This window comes from Marmota flaviventris, chromosome 5 (genome assembly GCF_047511675.1).
Source record: "Marmota flaviventris isolate mMarFla1 chromosome 5, mMarFla1.hap1, whole genome shotgun sequence".
In the NCBI taxonomy this organism is placed as follows: domain Eukaryota; kingdom Metazoa; phylum Chordata; class Mammalia; order Rodentia; family Sciuridae; genus Marmota; species Marmota flaviventris.
The window spans coordinates 63,997,016-64,019,776 of NC_092502.1; the positions used below are offsets into that span (position 1 = coordinate 63,997,016).

Here is a 22,761-nt window from a genome sequence, read left to right on the forward strand (position 1 = left end):
ATTAACTACCCTCCCCCTCTGAGAGTTCTGATAAGGTTTAAGTGGTGCCTCCTTTGTGTCTGGTTCAAGAGCTTCTTTCATTCCAGGTCTGCCTGATCTCTTGAAGTCCTTGTTCTTGGAGCATCTGCAGTTTTCTCTCAGTATAACATGGGAAGTTTGGGGCCCAAGAGTCAAAAATAGCCACTGCTTTAATAGCTACCTATCTCTCAAATGAAAGCAGAGCTATGAGAATATAAGCTTTTAAGCAGATGGAATGTGGTGACCAAAAGAATTAGCCATCACCACAGTCTGTTTCTTGTGTCAAGAAAGAAACAGAAAAAGAGTGACTCTTTCTTTCCCTCCCTGCTCCATGTTCCTTTTTAGGAAGTATGTCTGGGTCCTTAATTAAGGTATACATATAAACTAAACAGAATTAAAAAGAAATGAAAAGTCAAACTACTTTTCAAGGTTACAGAGAAAGGAGGGTGGGCATCCAGGTGGATGTTTGTGACCTGAGAAGATTTGGGTTGTAGCCTTTAAAGGAAGCCCTGTTTATTGAGCATTTACTATGCACCAGGATCTGGGCTTAATGGTCACTGAAGCCCTTTGGGGGCATATATCATTCTCCTCATTTTACAATCAGGACTCAAAGGCCTTTCTTCCCGCCCTCTCCCATTCTGCTGCTCTGCTTTGATTGATCACCTGCGTTCTTGGGCTGGGATGAGGAAGAGGAAGCTCCAGACTCAATCATTGATGTTTGGACTCCAAGGCAGAGCAGACTGGGGGACATCTTTCCTCCCATGCCTGCTCTTCAGGGCCCCCTTTGTAGTGGGATCTGGAGCCCCACAACTATGTTATTCTCTTAAATTCATCCACTGTGGGAGAAGTTTAGGAAGTTGCATAAGCCAGTGGTTGTGTGTTTTTACCACAATCCTCAAGAAGTCCCCGCCAGCTTTAAAAGTATAATATCTGACTTGCAGAAGAATCCTTTTAGCCTCCACAAATAGATGGGAGCCTCTGCCTGTCATTTGAAGGTGCCCGCTCACACATTCCAAGGCCCAAGCCTGCATTCCACTTCTGGGAATTGCATTTTGGCCAGCTTTCAAATATAGTGAAAAGGTTTTTTGTTTCTGAAAAGCAGTAGGGTGGGAATTCACTAGGCTTCCCTGTCATTGTAAAGATCCAGTCAAAGCCAGCTGTCAGTCAGAAATGATCAAAGAGGAGAGCTGCCTCTTAAGAGGGAGGTGAGTACCATTCATCCACACAGCAGCAGAGAGAGGTGGTGAAGTCACTTGCTGGATCACAGGGCCATGACCAGATTCCAGGGCTCCTGATTCCCATTCCAGGAGTCTTCTTACTATCTTAGCCTTTCCAGTATGGCATTAGCTCAGATCCATCCATTAACACATGACTCCTAAATCCCAGGCCCCCATTTCTACTACATAGCTGTGTGGTTGGCCAGTCCCTCCAAATTATTATTTATACTCAGCAGGTCAGCTTTTTTGCTCCTTTTTTCTATTCTCTGCTTGAATTAGTGAGTCCTTCCTGGACATCCTGCTTTGAAACTGAAGTTGTGTTTGACATTATTTTCCCTTCTCTTTCACTTCCTTAGATGCTTTTCTCTGATTATGTCATGCATGTTCCAATCCATATTCTTGCTGTTGCACTGGGCCATAGCAATCATTTAATTTTTTTTCCTTTTTATAAAAATTTTCTTTCTTAAATTCCTTCAAAAAGTTATTAAATGCCGTGTGCATTTTGCAACTAAAGAAATAATGTAAATACGCAAATAGAGGAAAGGGAAGAAAAAAGTTCTCTATACCTCCTCCTTTGGCATCCCTTCCCTTCCACCAAACCTAATATTAATAATTGATGTACATCCTTCCAGATCCTTTTCCTGCTTGAACAAAAAACATGATGAACATATGTAGCATTTTTGTTTGCTTTTGCAAGAACTAGAACATAGTTTGCCCATTATGCCATGGTTTACTCATTTTAGATATTTTTTCAGTTCAAGATATTTGCCAGGCGTGGTGGTGCATGCCTGTAATCCCAGCCTCTTGGGAGCCTGAGGCAGGAGGGTTGCAAGTTCAAAGCCAGCCTCTGCAACTTAGCATGGCCCGAAACAATTTAGTGAGACCTTGTCTCAAAACAAAACAAATAAAACAAAAATAAGCCACCAGATTTAACCAATTTAAGAACTTAAGAGTATCCCTAGTAATAGTAATAGTGGGACTGTATTATAGCTTATTAAATCATGTCCCATTGTTGGACATTTCCAGACTAGGCTGAGTATTTTCTTTTTGCCTCTCCCACTACTCTCTCCACCTCTGTGTACCATGTTCTGTGCCCTGGAACTGTGGAGTCTCCATGAATACGCCCTTTTGCCTTTGGGATTTTGGTTGCCTTTAGTTCATGTGGCACCAGTAGGAGATTGGAGAGAAGGCGACCAATGGAGTCAGGGTCATTTTTTTGAATGCCTTCCTGCAGGGTCACTGCAGGCTGGCTGTATGCCTCCACTTCCACAGCCTCATCAATTCATTGGGTATTTTATTGAGGATTAAATGAACGAAAGGTTCCTAAAGCTTCTAATAAATTTTGGCACATAGGAAATTTTCAGTAAATACTAATCATGAATTATTGTATCCTCACTGTCGTCAGAACTGCCTTTGCCCATTCCTGTGTCCAAATTAGCCACTGTCCCCAAGATCCATGTCAGACGAGGCCTGTATGGACTCTTCCTCAATTACTGCCAGAAGGTTTTTCTCTTTCTCAATTAATAGACTGTTTTATTCAAGTATCTTCAGGTTTTTTTTTTTTTTAAAAATCAGGCATAAAGTACATAAAACTCCTTTATTATCTTGCATTGGGATGGTATATTTGTTAGAACTGGTGACTCCTCAATATCAATAGCATTGTTGATAGAAGTCCGAATTTCCATTAGGACACATTTATTTTGCTGAATGTATGGTATCATTTGTCTACCATTATAGCCTCATCTGGGTGGTTTCACTTCCTTGAAAATCCTGTGTTCCACTCACTACCAACTCATTCTTCCCTTCTCACCTCCGACCCCCACCACTGGTGACCACTAATTGTTTTACTCTTTCTACAGTGAAACTTTGTCTTTTTCTTCACATTCTTCTAGCTTACTTTTATTACTGGTTCATCTTTGCTTCTGCATAATATAGAACATCATGGCTAGTCATCCTGCAAGTATATATTTCAGGAATGAGTTATTAAATTGGTTTATCCTTAGAATTGAGGCTTGGGTTGGAATTCCAGGCACTTGCTCCTGGTGAAATAGACATTTGGCTTTTGCACAATCTCAGGGGCTAACAGGACAAAGATCCTGTTTGATGGAGGCTGGATCCCACTCCCCTAGGCTGTACATGTATACATGTTGTCACCCACAGTGCATGGATTGGAAGCCTAAGAAGGAATAATGCAATAGAAAACAACAACAACAACAACAACAAAAAAAAAAAAATAGCAAGACACACACCATCACATGAATCTAGACCAATGAGACAAATTAGTTCTCTAAAGCACTGACTTTTCTTAGTTCATACTGGACTTTATACACTAGTCCTGAGCACCATGTTTCTCAGGAAGTTCATATATAATGATAATAGCTACCTTAAATTTCTTCTGCAGTTTGGATTTGACTTTTATTGTATATCTGTATAATAGAAGTAATAAAATAGAAATTGTAGCACAATAGTAGTAGTCTTTTGTGTAATAGCTATTGCTCATGAGCCTTTTGAAAGTGTCCAGCCCTGCATCATGCCATTAATTCTTGTCGTAGGCCTGTGACATAGGCATTCTTATCTGTACTTCATAGATATGTAAACTTTGTATAGATACATAACCAAGCCATGTTGGTTCATGTCCTCCCATATTGGCCTGGCCCATATCAGCATGATATTTCTGTTGTTAAATCAGATTATTTCAGAAAGAGGGCATTAAATAACATTGACTCAAATGGGAAATTTTTCCTCTTTTTCAAATCTTCTGATGAGATCAAGTAAGGAGTCTCAATTTGATGCTTATCTCTCATTAACACTTCCTTGATACTTGATAATTTTTTTAACAAAATAGGAGATCTAAATATCCTTTTTGAACTTTCCTTTTTTGGACTGGGGATTGAACCCAGGGGCACTTAACCACTGAGCCATATCCCCAGCCCATTTTTATATTTTATTTAGAGATAGGTCTCACAAAGTTGCTTAGGGCTGCACAATGTTGCTGAGGCTGGCTTTGAATTCAGGATCCTCCTGCTTCAGCCTCCTGAGCCCCAGGCATGTAGCATGGCACTGGGCTCCTTTTTGAAACTTTTTGAAGGTAGCAAAATATATGTAAAATTTACTAATGATTTTATTTATTCTATGTTTACTATTTTTGGCAAATGATGTTGGCTTAGAATTTATAGGAATAAGATGTTGTTTACTTTTAAAATTGTTTATTTAAGAATAATATTAAACAAATAACAGAACAGTTTGCACAGGATATGTCAAATATTGTAAAGGAGAAGCGAGCATAAGTAATTGAGATTTGGGCTGCGTAGACCCAGCTGACCTCCCTACAAGAACCGAATGGCTCCATGGTTCCTCCTGCCCAGTGCCCCTCCCCCATCCTCTTGATTTTGGCCTGGTTCTCCAATAATGTCTATCATTTGAGCTTATCCATGTTTGGAACACTCTTGAAGATTGACAGACTACTTATCAGGGGGCTGAGACCAAAGTGCCATCCACAGTTATTCCTTATCCACTCTGATCCAAGTCAGGTTACATCACTTGTCAGGCCCTTTGATAATTGCATCTTCAAAATGGTAAGCATGAGGTTTTGGGAGGGAAGAATGCATAGGACTGGCTTTGATATTCTGTTCCTGAAGGCTGACCAGCCATTCTGCCCTGGTTAATACTGCCCTTGGCTACTCTTGTCTCCTCCTTTCTGTTTTCCCTGCCACTTTCTACCTCCAGGGCCAAACATAATACCGTGAAACAGCGCGAGCTCCCCGTGTGCTGTGTACTCTGCACAGTGGGTTGCGTTGTGAAGGAGTGCCCCACATTCACTTCCATCCTGCACACCTTGGTGGGCACCAGTGTGTTTGAATAAAGAGAAAAATGAAGAGTGTGTTTGAGACTCGCAGCAGGTCAGTGGTTTGGAAGAGCCAACCCTGTTAAACTCTGCCTAGTTTCAATAAAGATTTGCAGACCTTTCTCTATCTCTGTCTCACAGGCATGCTGGTCATTGAGGGTCCCAAAGCTGTTCAACATGCTGGTAGGGAGGGTGGATGTGGGGCAATACCTTACCACCCACTCTCCTGCTGGAAGAGAGTAGCTTTTTATCTTTTCATAAGGGCTTTTTTTTTTTTTTTGTAGAGGAAGAATGACCTGGAAGGGCCATGGGAACTTGCCCTGTGCGGGTGGTTTAAAAGGAGAAGTCTTAGCTGGTGACAGGAACTCAGAACAGTTGGTGAGGATTGGCTAGAGACTGGTGTCTCCAGAATTCCCTTTATGGGAAGGTCTGTTATATTTTGATTAACAAAATGTTAGTTCAGTTTTTATTTCTAAGAGAAGAGTTTTACAGTGGCTTGTTATAATTATAAGGAATGATAATGTTGGTAGCTCCTACACATTGAGTGTTTACAGTGTGCCAAGCAGAGATCAATGTTTTATATAGAGTAAGCCCCATAATCCTTAAACCAGCACCCTAAGCTGCCCTTACCTAAGGTGCATACATAAAAAGGTTGCATGCAGGTCTTCTTAGAACCTTCTTAGAAAATCAACAAGATTTCATCCATGTGGTCTATCCATCCTGATATATTCTTCTTCTTTTTTTTTTCATCTTGATATATGCTTAAGAGTGAGAATGTTTTTTGAAAGTCAAATCTAATCACTCCAATGAGAATTTACTTAAAATAACTATCCACGCCTTCATCTGGACTTTTAAAAGGATTTTGAATCCCCGCTGGGACTCAGAGTCTGTGCTTTGTGATTTGAATGCAGGTAACAAATTATTTGATTCTAGAAGATTCATTCTCCACTTTTTATTCTCTCTCTCTTTATGAGATTATAGCTTGTATACTGAGCTGCTGGAATGTCTACTGAGCATGGAACAGATGAGTCTTTAGCTCTGGTTTCTTCTGGTGGCACATTCTCCTTGCCTAAGATAAAACCAGCAGCTTACATTCTTTTTTTTATTATTATTATTTTTAATTTTTTATTGTTGGTTGTTCAAAACATTACATAGTTCTTGATATATCATATTTCACACTTTGATTCAAGTGGGTTATGAGCTCCCATTTTTACCCCATATACAGATTGCAGAATCACATCAGTTACACATCCATTGATTTACATATTGCCATACTAGTGTCTGTTGTGTTCTGCTGCCTTTCCTATCCTCTACTATCCCCCCTCCCCTCCCCTCCCTTCCCCTCTTCTCTCTCTGCCCCCTCTACTGACATTCATTTGTCCCCCTTGTATTATTTTTCCCTTTCCCCTCACTTCCTCTTGTATGTACTTTTGTATAACTCTGAGGGTCTCCTTCCATTTCCATGCAATTTCCCTTCTCTCTCCCTTTCCCTCCCACCTCTCATCCCTGTTTAATGTTAATCTTCTTCTCATGCTCTTCGACCCTACTCTGTTCTTAGTTACTCTCCTTATATCAAAGAAGACATTTGACATTTGTTTTTTAGGGATTGGCTAGCTTCACTTAGCATAATAGCAGCTTACATTCTTGACAACGAGAACTAGAGGAGGAAAATTAAAATGGGAACCAACATACCCAATAAGCTTGAGTTCCTGATGCTGTCTTCTCACTCCCTATGCTAGTTGGAATCAGTCATCAGTCAGTGCTTGCTGTTCTTAACATCCTTGTTAAGGGTTTATCACCTACGCCTTTGCCCTGCTTCTCTCCCCTCTTCTTTCCTTTTCCCCTCCTACTTTTCCTTCCCTCCTTCCCTTCTTCCTTCTCTCCTTTCCTCTCTCTCTCTCACAAAACCATAATTTTAAATTTTTCTAAACTTTATTATGCCCTAGTGAAGGAAAAAGAGGTTACACTTTAATCATGCTTCAAGGACCTTTGCTACCCTGAATTGTAAATTAGTTCCCTTTACTGCATTAACATTTCAGGCCACAGGGGCAGGTTTAATGCATTGATTTTGTAAGTTCTGGCTAGATTTAGTGTATTTGTAAAGTTACCTACTTCAGAGAACTGGCCTGCAATTTAAACACTAAAACAGTCAGATTTGGTATCAGAGAAGAGAGCCCTGTCAGAAAGAGGCTTTTATTGTAAGGCTTAAATAGACTTGGTACAGTAGCCTCAGGGAAATCAGTACCAAGAGGTGAGACACCTGCGACTGTAACTGATTCACTGGGTCTCTTGGTGTGAGTCACCTCTCTGTGTATGTATCCCTATTTGGATAATGGGAGCAATAATTTTCTCCAGTATACTTCTTAAGGCTTTAAAAACAATTTAACATACTCTAAATAATACTAATGGAAAACGTATAACTTATATTTATTAGGTATACTATTCTGGACTAGGTATTGCATTCCTCCCCCCTCAATACCCTCACCCTCATTCCTGGCAGTGACTCTTGGAGGTGAGATAAGTATTATCATCACTCTGATCTAAAGACAAAACCTGAAGCTCTGAGATGTTTAGCCTGAACTTAAGATCCCATGCCTAGTCGAGTGGTCTAATTTTCCCAGTAGTGGGGAGAACATAGCTGGACTACAGCTTGCCAATTGGTGGCCTGATACCCTCCTGGGCTTCAGAAGGGTGAAGTACTGGCCCTTGGTGCATGTACAGGGCCCAAGCAGAGTCCCCAGCTGGTTACACGAGGCTCTGAATAGTTTCATTTTGGGTGCAGAGACCCTCCAGATCACCCCAGCATGCCCTAGAAATGTCACCATTCCTTATGTATATCATTACATGAGAAAGACTGCTGAGCTCCAACTAGAATGTGGGTGCTTAGAAGCCTTAGCTGCCAGAAACAGAAAACAAAGAGCCCCCAAAAGCGATGCTCATCACTGACGATGACATGTAATCAGAGATGTTGAGTGCTCAACTTTTCAGCTTTTGACCTCAGAATGTTAATCTATGAGGCTGGTCCTTGAGTTTATAGACAAGTATTTCTGTGTCCCATGACATTTGGTTTTATGTGGCCTGGTATGGTCAGTAGTTATGTCACACCTAACCCCCAAATTCCTCAGTGCCTTTTCAGCCTCTGTGACTCTGTGTTCTGGGCTGCCCTTTATACACCATGCATGGAAAGAGGTCAGAATCATCAAGTGCATTTTTAGTGGGGAAAAAATGGAAAGCAAGCTAAAGACCCCCAAAGAAGCATTTTTAGAGATCTATGAGTTCAGGTTTTGATATATCCTGCTCTTAAAAATAAAGACTAATAATAATAATACCCATAACCCATGCAGCAGGAGTCTTTTCACTCCCCTCTCTGAGACCTACACCAGATCTATCATTCATCTTTGATCATTGAGCCAGAAAGAGTTTATTTAATACTCATTTGAAGGGTTTCCAATGACACTAGCTCCATGGTGTTAATTCCACTTGGCTCAGCTCCTTCTACTCCTAAGGGCTCCACGGGGCCTGAGAGGAGTCCCTCCCCTTTATTGACATTTGATGCTTTTTGAAGGAAGTGGTGATCACATTAGTGGTTCGGGCTGAAACCCTAGTCCTCGGCCTGGTCATGTTTCATAACTGTTCTCAGATTGGCCCCTTTCCAAAACCCAGTTTAGTTCAGCTCTTTGCTAGAAAGATAAAGAACATTAGAAAAGCATTGAATCCTGAGAGGGAACTCTTATGGTTATCAAGGTATTACATTATGAAGCGTCTACTGGAGATTCTGCTGCCTTCACAGACACACAGAACTATGTGGGGGACTGTGTTGGACTGTGACTCAGTGCAAGGCTGGCTCATGGCTGCAGAAGAGCCTCCTGGGAGCTTATGAAATACAGATGTGGTACCTGAGCAGGGACTGGGAAGAGGTATTTTTCTAATGTGTACATGAGTTTGGAAGTACAGACCTAGGCTGTCTCATACAGCCTTGCAGTACTGTTCAAACAGTAGCTTGCACCATCCTATCATTTTTTTCCCCTCAAAGGTAAAAATTCATAGCCACTTCATGTGTTTTTTTGACTCAGTTGCCTTTATTTTATGCTGATATAATACAGCCCCCTATGTCCCACCCTTTACCATTTCTTTGATACATGACAGCTTTCTAAGATGAGTTTTAGGAACCAAGGCAAACAGATCAAGACACTAAAGGAGTCTTTGGACTTGTGAGAGGATAATAAACAACATAAATCAGCTATTTCAGGACTTCTTAATTGATCAAACTTAATTGCAGTGGGAGCAGGTGAAATTTGCTGAGAAGTTAGGTAATGCATTTGGGGATGGGGTGGAGAAACCCCTTGGCTGGAGGCTTGGCAAAGGAAAATGTGTCAGGTGAACATATAAGAAAGCAGAGAGAACATTTTTGCAAAGCTTTGGTGGCCAGGAAGCCTGATAGGTGACAAGAACTACCTGATTCATGGTTTCATCACTGCACAGAGTTTGAGGCAGTACATGCTAGGAATAAGGGTGGACATGTTGGCAGAGACTGGATCATGAGGGGCTTTTGCATCATGTTTGGTGGGAGTACGTTTTGGACCTCATCACCACAGCTTCCCTGCCCCATGTTTAAGGTTCTTTTTTTTTTTTTCATAAATACTACCTTGATCTGTATTGTTTTAAAGTCCTCTCTCCTGACAATATGGCATGATGAAATTTCTTATTCTCTTGCAACACCTTGGGAACAGAAGCTAAGTGGTAATTTTCTATATCCCACATGGGGCCCTACTTCTATGTCTCAATTTCTGGCCCTGTTAACATGTTTGTATTTTGAAGCCACAAGTCACCCATCTGTGGGGCTTCTTCCATAAACTCTTTGGAAGCTATCTTATCAAATAGGGACCAGGGAATGAGCATCATGGGAATGGTGATGTTGGATAGTTCTGAATATGAGGTCTTCCTGACCTTGACCCCTTGACCTGCCACCCTTCACCCCCAGAGTCAAAGAGCCATGGAGGACATTTGCCCCGAGCTTTGCAGCCAGATTCCTTTTTCTACATAGGCATTCTTCACTCCTCCAATCATTGTCCTTCCATGTGTCTCAGTGTGTTTTCATTCAAACCCAAATTCTTACCAATCCCAACATGAACAGCTTTCCCACCTCTCAGCCTCATCTCAGGCTACTGTCCTTGAACCTAAGCTCTTGCCACTTGATCTTTTTTTTCAGATTTTCAAAGAAACAAGCTTTATTCCTACTTCAGACCTTCTGCACATGCTGTTCCTTCTGCCGGCAGAAGTTCTACATCCTCACCCTGTCAAAATTGCTCAAACCTGGAGAGACTTTTTTTTACATCTTTGTTTAAATAAGCCCCCTTCCCCTATATTCTTGACACTTAATATGCACTTTTACATTGTTTTGAATTTTCTCTTCTTCTTTATTGTTAGACTTTCCCTTTATGTTCCATAAAGCAGTGACATGCGTGCCTTATTCACAACTGTTCCCTCCCCACAAGTTTCATGATAAATATTCAATAATTATTTGCTGTATCAGTGGATGGATGATAGACAAATGGGTAGATGGGTGGATGGATGGATGGATGGACAGGTGGACAGAGTTGAAGTCTCTAAGTTGAATTCTTCACAAAATCAGCCAGCCATTCTTTATTCACACCATAGCTCCACCAGCCAGACTCCTGGGAATACTTTTCTTCCCCATTAACCAACAAAGTTGCATCTGTTCAGTCACAAGCTCCTGCTTCAGTCTAAACTTCATGTGTTTAATGAAATATATGATCCCTAGGGTTGACACTAATTTACCCGCCTCCTGACCTATATAGAAAAAACATATATTTTGTTAATAACCTTGGAATACATTTTCATTGTTTCCGTTTGGATCACTTATCCAAATTTCATCTAAGTAAAAAATTTTTATTTTTCTTAGGTTTAAAGCAATAAGGATGCCTTCAGAAATTGTGAGCAATACTGAGCATGATGAAATAAATATGAATCCTGCATGATTTCTTCACCCTGAGTTAAACAATATAGATATTCTGTCTGTTTCTATTTAGTGATTTCCTTATACATCACAACTTGTGTGTTTGTGTATATACATATATGAGTATCCTGAATTTTAAATATAATATGAGCTGAATGTGTCCTTGTGTCATTATAAATACTTTTAGAAGCCTGTGGCCATGATAGATTGCAGAAGCAGGACGTGAAACTCCATAATAATTTCAATTGGGTACAAACAAAAAAGTGTGAATCCCCTACAAATACACCCAGCTCAGACGCTGAGTGTCTTGGGCACATGAGATGTCTTTATTAAAAACATTCCTGCCAGATTTCCAGAACAACAAATGGGGGAAAACTTGGCAGACCACTTTCCTCTGAAGAACTAACTATGACAACAACTCATGTTTTCTTTCTTTTCTAGAGTGACCGTCTCCTTATCAAGGGAGGCCGAATTGTCAATGATGATCAGTCCTTCTATGCTGACATTTACATGGAGGATGGCTTGATAAAGTATGTATATAGAACTTTTTCTTTTTAAACTTACTATCTTCATGGAGGCCTAGAAAGAAGTCTGTATTGCATTTATGAAGTGAAAAAATCTAAGTTTGGTCAGCAGGATATTTCTCAAGACTGCTTTGTACAAGCTGTATTGATCGGCACTCTATGGGTCATGGGAAAGTGGTGTGTGTGTATTGCTCACAGTTTCTGAAGGCATCACTATTGCTTTAAATCTAAGAAAAATAAAGTCTTTAAAAAGCACCATAAAAATCCCTTGGCCTTGAGTAAAAGGTATCAAAGAAGTTGAAATCAGGATAAGAGAAGTACACAGAAAGATATCCATTTATAGGTAAGGTTTGGGGGATAGTGTATTTATTTATTTTCTCCAGATTTTTATTGGTGCGTTATAGTTGAACATAATGGTAGGATTTGATATTACATATTCATGCATGTATTCAATGTAAGAATATAATTTGGCTAGTATCACTCCCCAGCACTGGCCTCTCAGTGCTAGAAAGTGTATTTAAGTTGAAGTTTGACAAAGGAGTAGGGCTTAGAATGTCAGGGCACAGATTGAACATGGATTTCAGGCATGATTTCCAAATAGATTCATCAGAGAGGTATAATTTCTTTAAAAATAGTTGGCTCTTAGGTGCCTATAAGTGCATACCAGTTAATTTTTATGCATAAGTTCCTTATTTATGAACCTCAAAGAAGGATTTGATTTTTGCAGTCTTGTTTTTTAGGTCTTTAATCATGTACCACAAGTTACACCAATCACACTGATAAGACATTGTATAAAACTGGAGTATCCAATCCATCTTCTTAGCTACCTGTGATCTCATTCAGTTTTATTTTTATATTACTAAACTGCATTGGTTAGTTTAAGATTGTGATTATACGAGACCTCTTATTTATCTTTGAAAAGTTAGCTCAGATATAGTTTTCTGTAGGGAGGCACATGTTCTTATCAAATCCCAAGCCTAAGCTAAGGGAAGGAAGCCTAAGCTTCCCTTTCTGTGTTCTCAAAACATTCTGTGCTTTTATCAATCACAGCAATTCTGTCATAGGTCCCCTTAGAGCAAGGACCATATCTTGCTCATCTCTGTACCCTTGACTCTTAGTCTAGTGCTTTAGCACATTACAGATTTGGTTAGAGTTACCTTTTACAGAGTGTGCACTATGTGCCAAACACTGTGTTAGATGTTTTCCATGCTATCTCATTCAGTCTGCCAGCAGCACTGTGGAATAAGTACTATTGTCACCCTCTTTCTTAGGTAAGGAGAAAGAGACACACAGAAAGTAAATAAGTTGCAAAAGGTCAGCACATCTGTGAAATACATTGAATGGCTGGGTGAATGAATGAATGGATGAACAAATACAAAAATATTCATTCATAGTTTCCTTGCAAATTCACATTTTTACTCTTCTATGTTAGAAGAGAAGTGGAAATAATAGGCAAACCACAGTGTAATGCAACAATTTCTTGAAAATATAAACCAAAATTGAGTACATATTTTTCTATGACTAAAAAATTATATTGTTGGAGGTATGCGCTCCCTCACTTAGAGACTTTCACAGATGGAAAAAAATTTAGTACCTAATGCCTCCTCCTCATTTCAGCACTCATGACAGTCATCACTAATTGACCACACAGCTTTTTTTGCAGTTGAACCTAAGATCTTCACATGTTATTTCAGGCATCCACAAGCAGAACTGAATACATAGGATGAATCTTTTTTTCCATGTTTATTAGAAAGACTGCAAAGCCACATGTTGAGGATATTACAGAAGGAATTGACCATCAGTTGTTTGTTCTGTGAGAGAGAGAAGGTTGGGTGAACGTGATCTTTATCCAATCCTGAAAGTTTGTATATCTCTGACAACCTTCTAGCTCACCAATATAAGGACAGAAATAATCTCTTTAATTGTTGCAAAATTGTTTGCCTGTCTGAATATTTATGGAATACTTACTATGAGCAAGGCAGCTGTCTAAGGCACTAGTCATCATGCTTTCTTCCCCAGGGAACTTATAGTCTTTTAGGGAAACTGATATATATATATATATATATATATATATATATATATATATATATATATATATATATAATTTATATACAGAGAACCTAACACCATGAGGTATTATTTTATTTTACTAATTTAATACTATCAAGCATTAAATTAGAAAAATATATGAAATTCAGAGGAGGGAGGGGGCTGGACATTAGTTAGTTATAACAGCTGGTGATTATTGAACTGTAATATGCCTTTAGTCTTGTATAGGCTCAACGGAAACTAACATTTAATGTACATAATTCTATAGAGGACACATTACATTATACAGATGAAATAATTGAGGCATGGTGAGGCTAAGTTGCCCATGGTCACACTGCTGGTGAGTAAGCCACAAATGGGAAACCAGGTAGCCTCCATCCAGAGCATAGTCACACTCTTCATTACAGACTGGCTGTCAATAGAAACTTGAAGAGGAGGAGATGGATGCTGAAACTTCCAAGAATTATGTGACATTGATCAGGATGGTGGAGAAAAAAGGAGAAGGCATTCCTGTTTCAGACTTGGTGTAATGCTGAATGTCAAAACGGTGAAAACACAAACGCGTGCGTGCACACACACACACACACACACGTACACACACAGGCCAAACAGTTCTTTATCCCCTTGATTCTCAGTTTCTCCCAGAGGAAAACTGATGAGGAAGAAAAATGGGAACAGAACTAGCCAGTATCTGGTCTAGAGTAGAGTTAGGATCAGAGTCTGCATTTTTTCCACAGTGTGTTTTGAATTGTGGCGGCTCTGGAATGACCCGTGGTGATGTGGTAAAGTTGAACTCTTAGAGATGTCAGAAATACTTTAGATGCAGAACTCGAAAGTCTGGCAGGCCAGTGTTGGTCTTCTTACTGCCCCAGGAGAGAGTCTTTCTAGCTGCCTGTGTACAGAAAGGAAAAGTACTCAAGCCACTAGTAGTGGGGTACTTATATATCCAAGGTAGGAGATGTCCAGTGATGATGTCGAGGCTATGCATCTGGGTTTTACCTGGACAGTTTTGACCTGCTGTCTAAATCCAGGGTATGAAATCACATAAAAACAAACAAACCTTGGGTAGTCTATAAGGAACAATGTGCAGGGAGCAGTTGCTATTGTCACTTTCCTGGTGAGGTGTGCCTTTGAGATGCTGGTCGGCTTACTCCACACCTGAGTCCCCATTGCTCTGAAGCTCCCCAGACCAAGCTGTGTCTTGGGGAGGTTGTCATAATCACCAACCTTGGCTTGAAGCTTCTACAGAGATGCTAACCACACAACAGCAGCTGGTGCTAGAGGCATCCAAATTTTTTACTTTATCCCCTACAAATCTACTACCGGCTGTGGTTGGTGAATCACCAGGGAAAGATCTGGATTGGCAGTGAGGACAGAGGTGGGAAATGACCCAGGCAGAGTCCTTTTATTAGGAGCACAGATGACCTGCTTAGAATGTAACAAAGTTCCCACACCTGTCCTTGAAATGATTCATTGTCTTCTTCTGTCTTTCATAACAATCTAGTAGTTAACACTCCTTCTAGCCTTTCCAAAATTATTCTTCACCCTTAAATGAAGAACAAAAGGAACATGTTTATTTTTTCAAAAATGTTCATTACACACACTATATTCTAGACACTGTCAAACCACTGCGGTTATGGTCCAAAACCAGGACACATAGTCCCATAACAGATCATTTCATGTCAATAAAAACACATGTTTTCTGTATATATAGCTATCATTGTTTAAAGATTGCTAGACTTGTGAGTCATTTGCAAAGACTACTTCAACAAATATATTACAATGTTTAAAATGCTATGTTTGTCTGGTCTTTTAAATTGCTGGTTGTTTCACTGTCTCACCAGGCAAATTGGAGACAATCTGATTGTCCCTGGAGGAGTGAAGACCATCGAAGCCAATGGGAAGATGGTGATCCCTGGAGGCATCGACGTCCACACTCACTTCCAGATGCCGTACAAGGGAATGACCACCGTGGATGACTTCTTCCAAGGGACAAAGGCTGCCTTAGCAGGCGGCACCACCATGATCAGTAAGTCTTCAGATTTTGCACACTCTTGATGCCCCAAGGTGTGTGCTTTACAACTGTACCAACAAAAGTGCTCCCTGATGATATCTGGTATGCTTCTTTCAAGACGTTTTACCTTATTGGACCTGAGAAAAGCAGGTTGGTCGAAGGAAATTGGCAGCTCCGTGTAGCTGTGTAGAGGACAGTCATGAAGCTCATGATCATAAATGCAGCTAAGAGAATGATAATTCACAGAGAGAATGATAGTTCAGACTTGCAGTTCTTGGGGAAATAGTGGGCTTCAGTGGATTTAGTGCTATTTCATCTGTGCTGTATTCGGACCAATTTGTATCTTTAAGATGAGGCAAAGCTGTGAGAGTGGTTTTCCTTGTGTTTTGTTTTTTTGGTTTTGTTTTGTTTCTGGTAACTTGTAATTCCAAAGAAGCCTAGGGAGTTGCATGCCATTGGATTACCGAACCCATAGCATTCCAGGGCAGTCCTTCCTGTCCTGAAGCAATCTCAATGAATTGGGCCCTATTCCGGCACTGGCTCCAAACTTGGTCAACCAGAGCACTGTTTATTTTAACATCATATACATCCAACCCTGCGTAGGGAACAGCCTGAGCCCTAGAATCACCCACTGCTCATGCACCTCTTTTGGCAGGGTTCAGCTTTAGCTAGTTGGGTGTGGAAGCCCAGGAAAACTGCATCAAGGCCATAAAAGGTGCAATCCAGGGAGATGAAAGCATTTCTCCAGTCCCAGGGGAAAGCAGCTGACTTCTTGGCTGTTGCTGCCCATGAAAGCCCTGGTGTTGCTCCAGACATTAGCAATGTCGCTGCATGCATTTGCTTTCCGATAAGTGCACTCAGGCTGCCTTTGACACAAGGCAGAGAAAGTGAGTGATCTTGGCTTGGCTTTCTGCCATGTGGGCGCACAGTGGGACCTGCTCAGCCAGCCTGAGATGCACATCCTGCTTGAACTTTTGTGTTAGGAAAGGGTGAAACCAAGATCTGGTGACAAGGGTAAAGCAGAGCAGGAGCCACAGAAAGCTTTTGAGTCCCTCACAGGTAACTTAGAAACCCTAAATATGCAAAATAAATAGATAAATAAATAAGAAACCTTATGATCCCACATCATTGGCTGTCTACACACATTTTCCCCATTTAACAACAATAATCATCATATTTGTACTGTATTTTAGCCTGACATTTTCACTAAATTATATATCCTGAATATCTTTCCACTCTTTATTTTTTTTCCCTACCACAATATTTAAAAACGGATGCCTAACCATTGATTTATGTATTTAAACAAACTTCCCTATTATTAAAGGCTTGAATTATTTTCAGGTTTTTCACTTATATAAATATATTAGCACAATCCTTGAAACTGAAATTTTGCATACATAATAATAAATAAGCCACACTTATTTCCATAGGAATAACTCTTAAGCATGGGAATAATTATTGAATTAAGGTATGAAAAAAGTCCATATTTTTTATATATATTTCAAAATTGTTCTCAGGAGAGTTGTACCAATTCACACGTTACCTCAGCTGCCCAGGGGAGGGGGGAATATGAGAGAGGAACTTTTACATTATCCCCACCAATTGTAGATGTGGTGATTTTTTAAAAATTATTAATTGTTGCAGGGGAAAGAGTAGTTTTGGACCACAAAGAAACTGGATTCTTACCAGAAAATTCACATGTAAATGAGATCTTTGGGCCTCAGTTTCACTTACCTGATGCCGCCCTTTTTGCATAAGTAAACAGAAGCACCTTGATTTCTTGTACCTGGTGTAGCTTTAAAGTGCTTCCTCCCACCCTGGGAAGAGAGCCCAATTTTATCAACAGTGACTCGGCCCTGTAATAACAGCACCTAGTGGGCATTCATTGCTGGCTAACATTTACTGAGCACTTACCAAGTGCCCAGCATCGAGTAAAGCACTTTACATGACTTTTACCATTTAGTGATATAACAAACTGAGATGGAAGATGCCATTACATCCTGTTGTCCACCTTGTCACCTGTTTCGAGGAGAGAAAACAGAGGTTTAGAGAAACTAGTAATTTGTCCCAAATCCTATAACTAAGAGACATTTAACGCTTCAGCATTGTGGAGCTACCAGGGAACACTTTCTAAGTTTAATGTCATAGTTAAGCAAGCAGGCACAGGCCTGGTAGGGGGAGCGGACCCCTGTCTAAGTCACCATCTGGGTCTCCATCGTCCAGTTGACCACGTGGTGCCGGAGCCTGAGTCTGGCCTGACGGAGGCCTATGAGAAATGGCGTGAGTGGGCTGATGGGAAGAGCTGCTGTGACTATGCCCTGCATGTGGACATCACCCACTGGAACGACAGCATCAAGCAGGAAGTGCAGAACCTCATCAAGGACAAAGGTCAGCCCCAGCGTGCCCTCCTCCCTCTTTCCTTGGCTTCTCCTGCCTCTCCATCCCACATTGTCCACCCAATTGAGTCACTTCTTGCTTGGAGTCTTGAACATTACACATAAGTACTGGATGTAGGAGTTCTACTTTGTTACTCAATCTTACTTCCCACAGGATCCTCATGAGCTGGAGATCATTACTCCTGCTTTGCAGATGGAGACGCTCAGGGTCAGATTAAGTGCCTAAGATCACAGAGTTAGTAAGCAGTAGATCTATCCAAAGTCAATGCTGTTCCCTTCTGGGCAGTGTTACTCATTTTTTTTCCGAGGAAAAATCTAAGGAGAGTTTCACTTACCCTACAGAAGGTCACATGGTTAGCAAATATGAAATTAGGAATTTTTTTAGCCTCTATTATTTTGACTCCAGAGTCATAAACCATTATTATTAGATAACAATAGCATCCTAAGGAAAGGAGCAAAGATATGCTGGTACATGGGCTAGGAACATAGGATATGAAAATTGTGTATGTGTGTATGTGTGTGTTCTCTCAATGAGGACATGATTTAGGTCCCATTATCTTATTAGAGTCTTCTGTTCTCTACTTCTTTCTATGATTTGGTCTTTAGCTCTTCAACACATGTACCCACATACCCGACACATGCACACCTAGGTACCATGTGCTCAGCACTGTGAAGCAGCCCAAAGGATTTAGGGAAGTTCAGGTGCCTCTGCTGAGCATCCAATGCAAAAGGAAGCCATCCCAAGCAGAGCAACAGAACACATGCCTCAAGATGCAAGCATGGTTATCATATTAGTTGTCTAGACAATGCTAGGAGCTCAGCAAAGAGTGTGTGCCCGGGTTGAGGGGAAATGATGAACTCTCAAAAGATGAGCTGTTCTTTCTATCCATCTCCTTTCCCCCAAGCCCTACCCAACCCTTGGGGACACAGAAAGTGACATTAGCTCCCTCCCTTCTCTCTGTATCTTCTTTTACTCAGGGTATCTCAACAGGGGTAGAAAGTTGAGTGGTTTTAACAACCACATAGGGTCGGGTCACTGCATGGGTGACATAGAGGCTTTCGGGAAGAGTAGTGTTGGGGAAAACTGCCCTGAGTTGAACCACTCTGGGTAGGGATGTTTTCAAATTATAATCCATTTTTGGCCTGGAACACTGTGGGCTGAGATGGCCTTAATGGTTAAAGACCAAAATTGTCTTCCTTTCCTCAAAATGATCCCCTATTCCCAAGTCCCACCTATTTATTTTGGGTGAAAATTAAATAGCTCTTTCCTTATAACTCATATGACTTAGGTATTAAAAACTTGCTTTCTGCCTCTATTAGCTCTTCTAGTTCCCAAATTTGGGATTGATCTCTCTCTCCCTCTCTCTTTCCCTCTGATACCAGAGATTAAACCCAGCAGTGCTTAACCACTCAGCCACATTCCCAGGCCATTTTTGTTTTTCATTTTGAGACAAGGTCTTATAAAGTTGCTTAGGGCCTAGCTAAATTGCTGAGGCTGACTTTGAACTTGCAGTCCTCCTGCCTCAGCCTCCTGAGCCGCTGGGATTACAGGTGTGTGCCATACTTGGCTGAAGAACAATTCTTAAAACTGCATGTAGGGCAAATATCTTTTTGTTACAAAATCATGAGGAGTATTATTAGGTTGACATATCCAGATTTGAATTTGAACTTTGCTCTTTAAACAAACTGTAGAGAATGGAAAGCAAAAGTAGTTTTTCTGTTTTTGTTTTTTACAGAAAACAGTATCTATAGATATAATCAGAAGTACAAATTCGTTAACCAGAAAAGATTCCTATGCCTGCTGGCATCTTAGAAGCAGGTTTTAAAGAGTTTAATTTTGTTTCCTTCGTTCTTCTCTTGGACACCACACCCTGCACAGGCATGGTAGTGGAGAAAGCATTCATTAATAGTGACATAAACATATCCCAGGAGACCCATCGTGGAGACCAGCATTCTGTCAAAATGGATGCTCAGAACTCTCCTTCATTGTGTTATCAACCATTGTCAACCACTGTTTTGTATCAAGTGTCCAACACAGAGGTAACAACACATGTCAATGTGCACAGCCACCTTATGAAGTAGGATATTGTTATTTTTCCATTTTACGGATGAGGAAATCAAGGCCCAGGGAGTTAAGTACTCTCAACTCACTGAAATATGTGGTGGATCCACTCACCCCAGTGAGTGACCACAGCTACTGTGCTAGACTGATTCTCCATGGTGTCTGCTGCTTGGGGGCAATGTCTAAGTTTATTCGCCTCCTGGGCTGCTGTGCTGGAGGTGGAAAGTGAAAAGTAGGGCAGAAGAAGAGACCATTCTGCTTTGACATCATTTAGGAACTACTGATTTTTATAGGAAAGGGGCGGGTATAATAGAACGTTCTTGGAGGATTCCAAGTATCGGCTTTATATTGAACAAGCACCTGAGTAATGTGCTTGGGTCCCATGGGTGACAGAGTGGGAGTAAAGATGAAGGGTGGTTGTGATAATGTCTCCTGTTTTTTCTCCCGTCCCTGTCTTGCAGGGGTTAACTCCTTCATGGTTTACATGGCCTATAAGGATTTATACCAAGTGTCCAACACAGAGGTAACAACACATTCGCTATGTGATTTGGGGTATTTTGACAAATTTCATAGTGTTGCTGTTGACCTTGGCCCTTCTGACATGAGTCACTGTGGTCACTGTGGGAGACTGCTGGGCGAGCATGCTTCTTGAAGTCCTTGCAGTCCATGCTGCATTAAAAATAAGGTAATGGGCAGGGTGCCTATGGCAAGACAGAGAGCTAGATTTCCACTAGGAGCAGCTTTCTTGAAGGCAAAGAGGAAGGGCGTGCCTAAATCTCCATCTATAGCATGATCCCTTATAATCTCATTGGAAGTGCGGGGCTCTTTGCCAACAAGATCGGGAGGGCCTCCTGCCATTTGGACTAATTGTACCAGCTTGCCTCTGACTCTGTCCCTAGAAAGTCATGTCATTGTGTTGGTGTTAGACCAATCTCCAGTATCACAGAAAATGTAAGAAATTAGTTCCCATGCCTCCTGGTTAAAGGGTGAAGGTAGGTCTGTCTTGAGTCGTTCAGAGATAAGGGTTTCATGTTTTGTGTTAGCTGTGGCAGGGCTGTTAATGCCTTTCTGGAGCCCTTGTTGAGAAAGATTCTAAAGCTGTGTCTCAGCTCAGTAGGAAGTGATTCCATTAAAAATGTGTGTCAGAGGTAGAGGAGAGGGGCCAGCAGCACTTTGTCACATGTTTATCCTGCCTCTCCAGGAGTCAGGACAGCTTCTGCATTTAGATAGGACCTCCGAGAGAGTTTCTTTGGACTACACTCCTCTTTGCTCATGCATATTTTAGTCTGTTTTCCTAGTTCCTGATATCTTCTGGTTTATTCCATTTATTTTAGCTCTGGCTTTAGTAATTGGTCTTTATGTGAAGTTGCTCAAAGTGTCTGTGAAGGGGACAAAGATTCATTTCTATTTCAGCTCTATGAGATCTTCACCTGCCTGGGAGAACTGGGAGCCATTGCTCAAGTCCATGCCGAGAATGGAGATATCATTGCCCAGGTAACCCCGTTGCTCTCTGGGGCATGCTTTCTGTTTGGGCGTTGCTTTCTGGGTCTGCTTCCATTTGTTTCCTTATTTGTTCAGCGTTGCTTCAGCTCTCAGCATGTGCAAGGCTCCATCATAAGCAGGTTACTAATGGCAGAACTTGCCCTGAAGAATCTTACAGTCTGCACAAAAGGTGAAAGGAGGCGGGATGAAGACAAACACAGAGAAACTAGAAGATGCTGTACAACAGGAAGCCGTCTGGCCCTCCTGGAGAATCAGAATGGGAATTTTGAAAGAAGAGGCTTTCAATTTGGGCCATTTAATGGGAAGGCAGTGCTGATTCTCTCCTGAAAATGAGTCAAAACTGTAGAACATTCTCTGTCCTAACGAAAAACCCTAAGGCAGCATTTCTCAGAAGCCAGGAATCCAATCCAAGTCTGGTGAACCTGCTGCCTTAGATAATAAAATTTAGGTCTTGGGGGAATCAGACATCTCATGCATTTCCTAGAAATCACATTGAAAAACCAAGGAAAGACTGATGAAAGCAGAGGCCCCAAGGCCCAATTGACCATTTGTAAGGAAGCAGAGAACCACTCCCACTCCATCTCCTGGGTTGCTTAATGGAATAGATGAACAGATGTGTCCTAGGCAGGGTTTGCTTAATCTCAGGAACATTCAGCATTGGCCTCTGCTAGGAGGAAGCAACCAAGATAGAAGAGGGAGCTCTCTCAGTCTACTGGCTAGCACCAGTGAGAACCATCATTCATTCTTTGAAAGAGTGTGTCCTGAGTACTTTGCACCAGGCACTGGTCTATAAAAGTGAGCCAAAGCGGATGCATTCCATACTCACAAGTACCAGGCTGTGCCTTCATTTCAGATGTCTGGGACTTGGTGAATGTGACTGGCAGGGGTGTGGAGCCATGCCTAGGCAGACCCTCATCTCAAACCCATTAGCTTCCTAGCAGGTGCCGTTTGGTGAACACTTTCTACTGCGTGCCAGGCACTGGTGAGTGCTGTAGTGTATTCTCATTTAGTTTTCTTCCAGCCCTCCAAAGATGCTACTATCCTCCCTGTTTCATAGACAAGAACATTGAGGCTCAGAGGGATTGGCCCAAAGATCACAGGAGATAACTAGGAAAAATAGATGTCAACCTCTAAAGTGATTTGCCTTGGGGGGCATC

The 22,761-nt window shown here is 41.2% G+C and overlaps 1 protein-coding gene across 2 annotated transcripts in view; it reads left to right on the top strand.

Annotated features, from left to right (window-relative positions):
* Dpysl3 (dihydropyrimidinase like 3) overlaps positions 1 to 22,761 on the top strand; it is a 107,250-nt gene that overhangs the window by 63,639 nt on the left and 20,850 nt on the right. For both annotated transcript variants that reach the window (XM_027927654.2, XM_027927655.2), the window contains exons 2-6: positions 11,498 to 11,586; positions 15,474 to 15,658; positions 17,867 to 18,031; positions 20,563 to 20,624; positions 21,515 to 21,595. In XM_027927654.2, the coding sequence (XP_027783455.2) occupies positions 11,498 to 11,586; positions 15,474 to 15,658; positions 17,867 to 18,031; positions 20,563 to 20,624; positions 21,515 to 21,595 (582 nt within the window). The remainder of the gene's footprint in view (positions 1 to 11,497; positions 11,587 to 15,473; positions 15,659 to 17,866; positions 18,032 to 20,562; positions 20,625 to 21,514; positions 21,596 to 22,761) is intronic.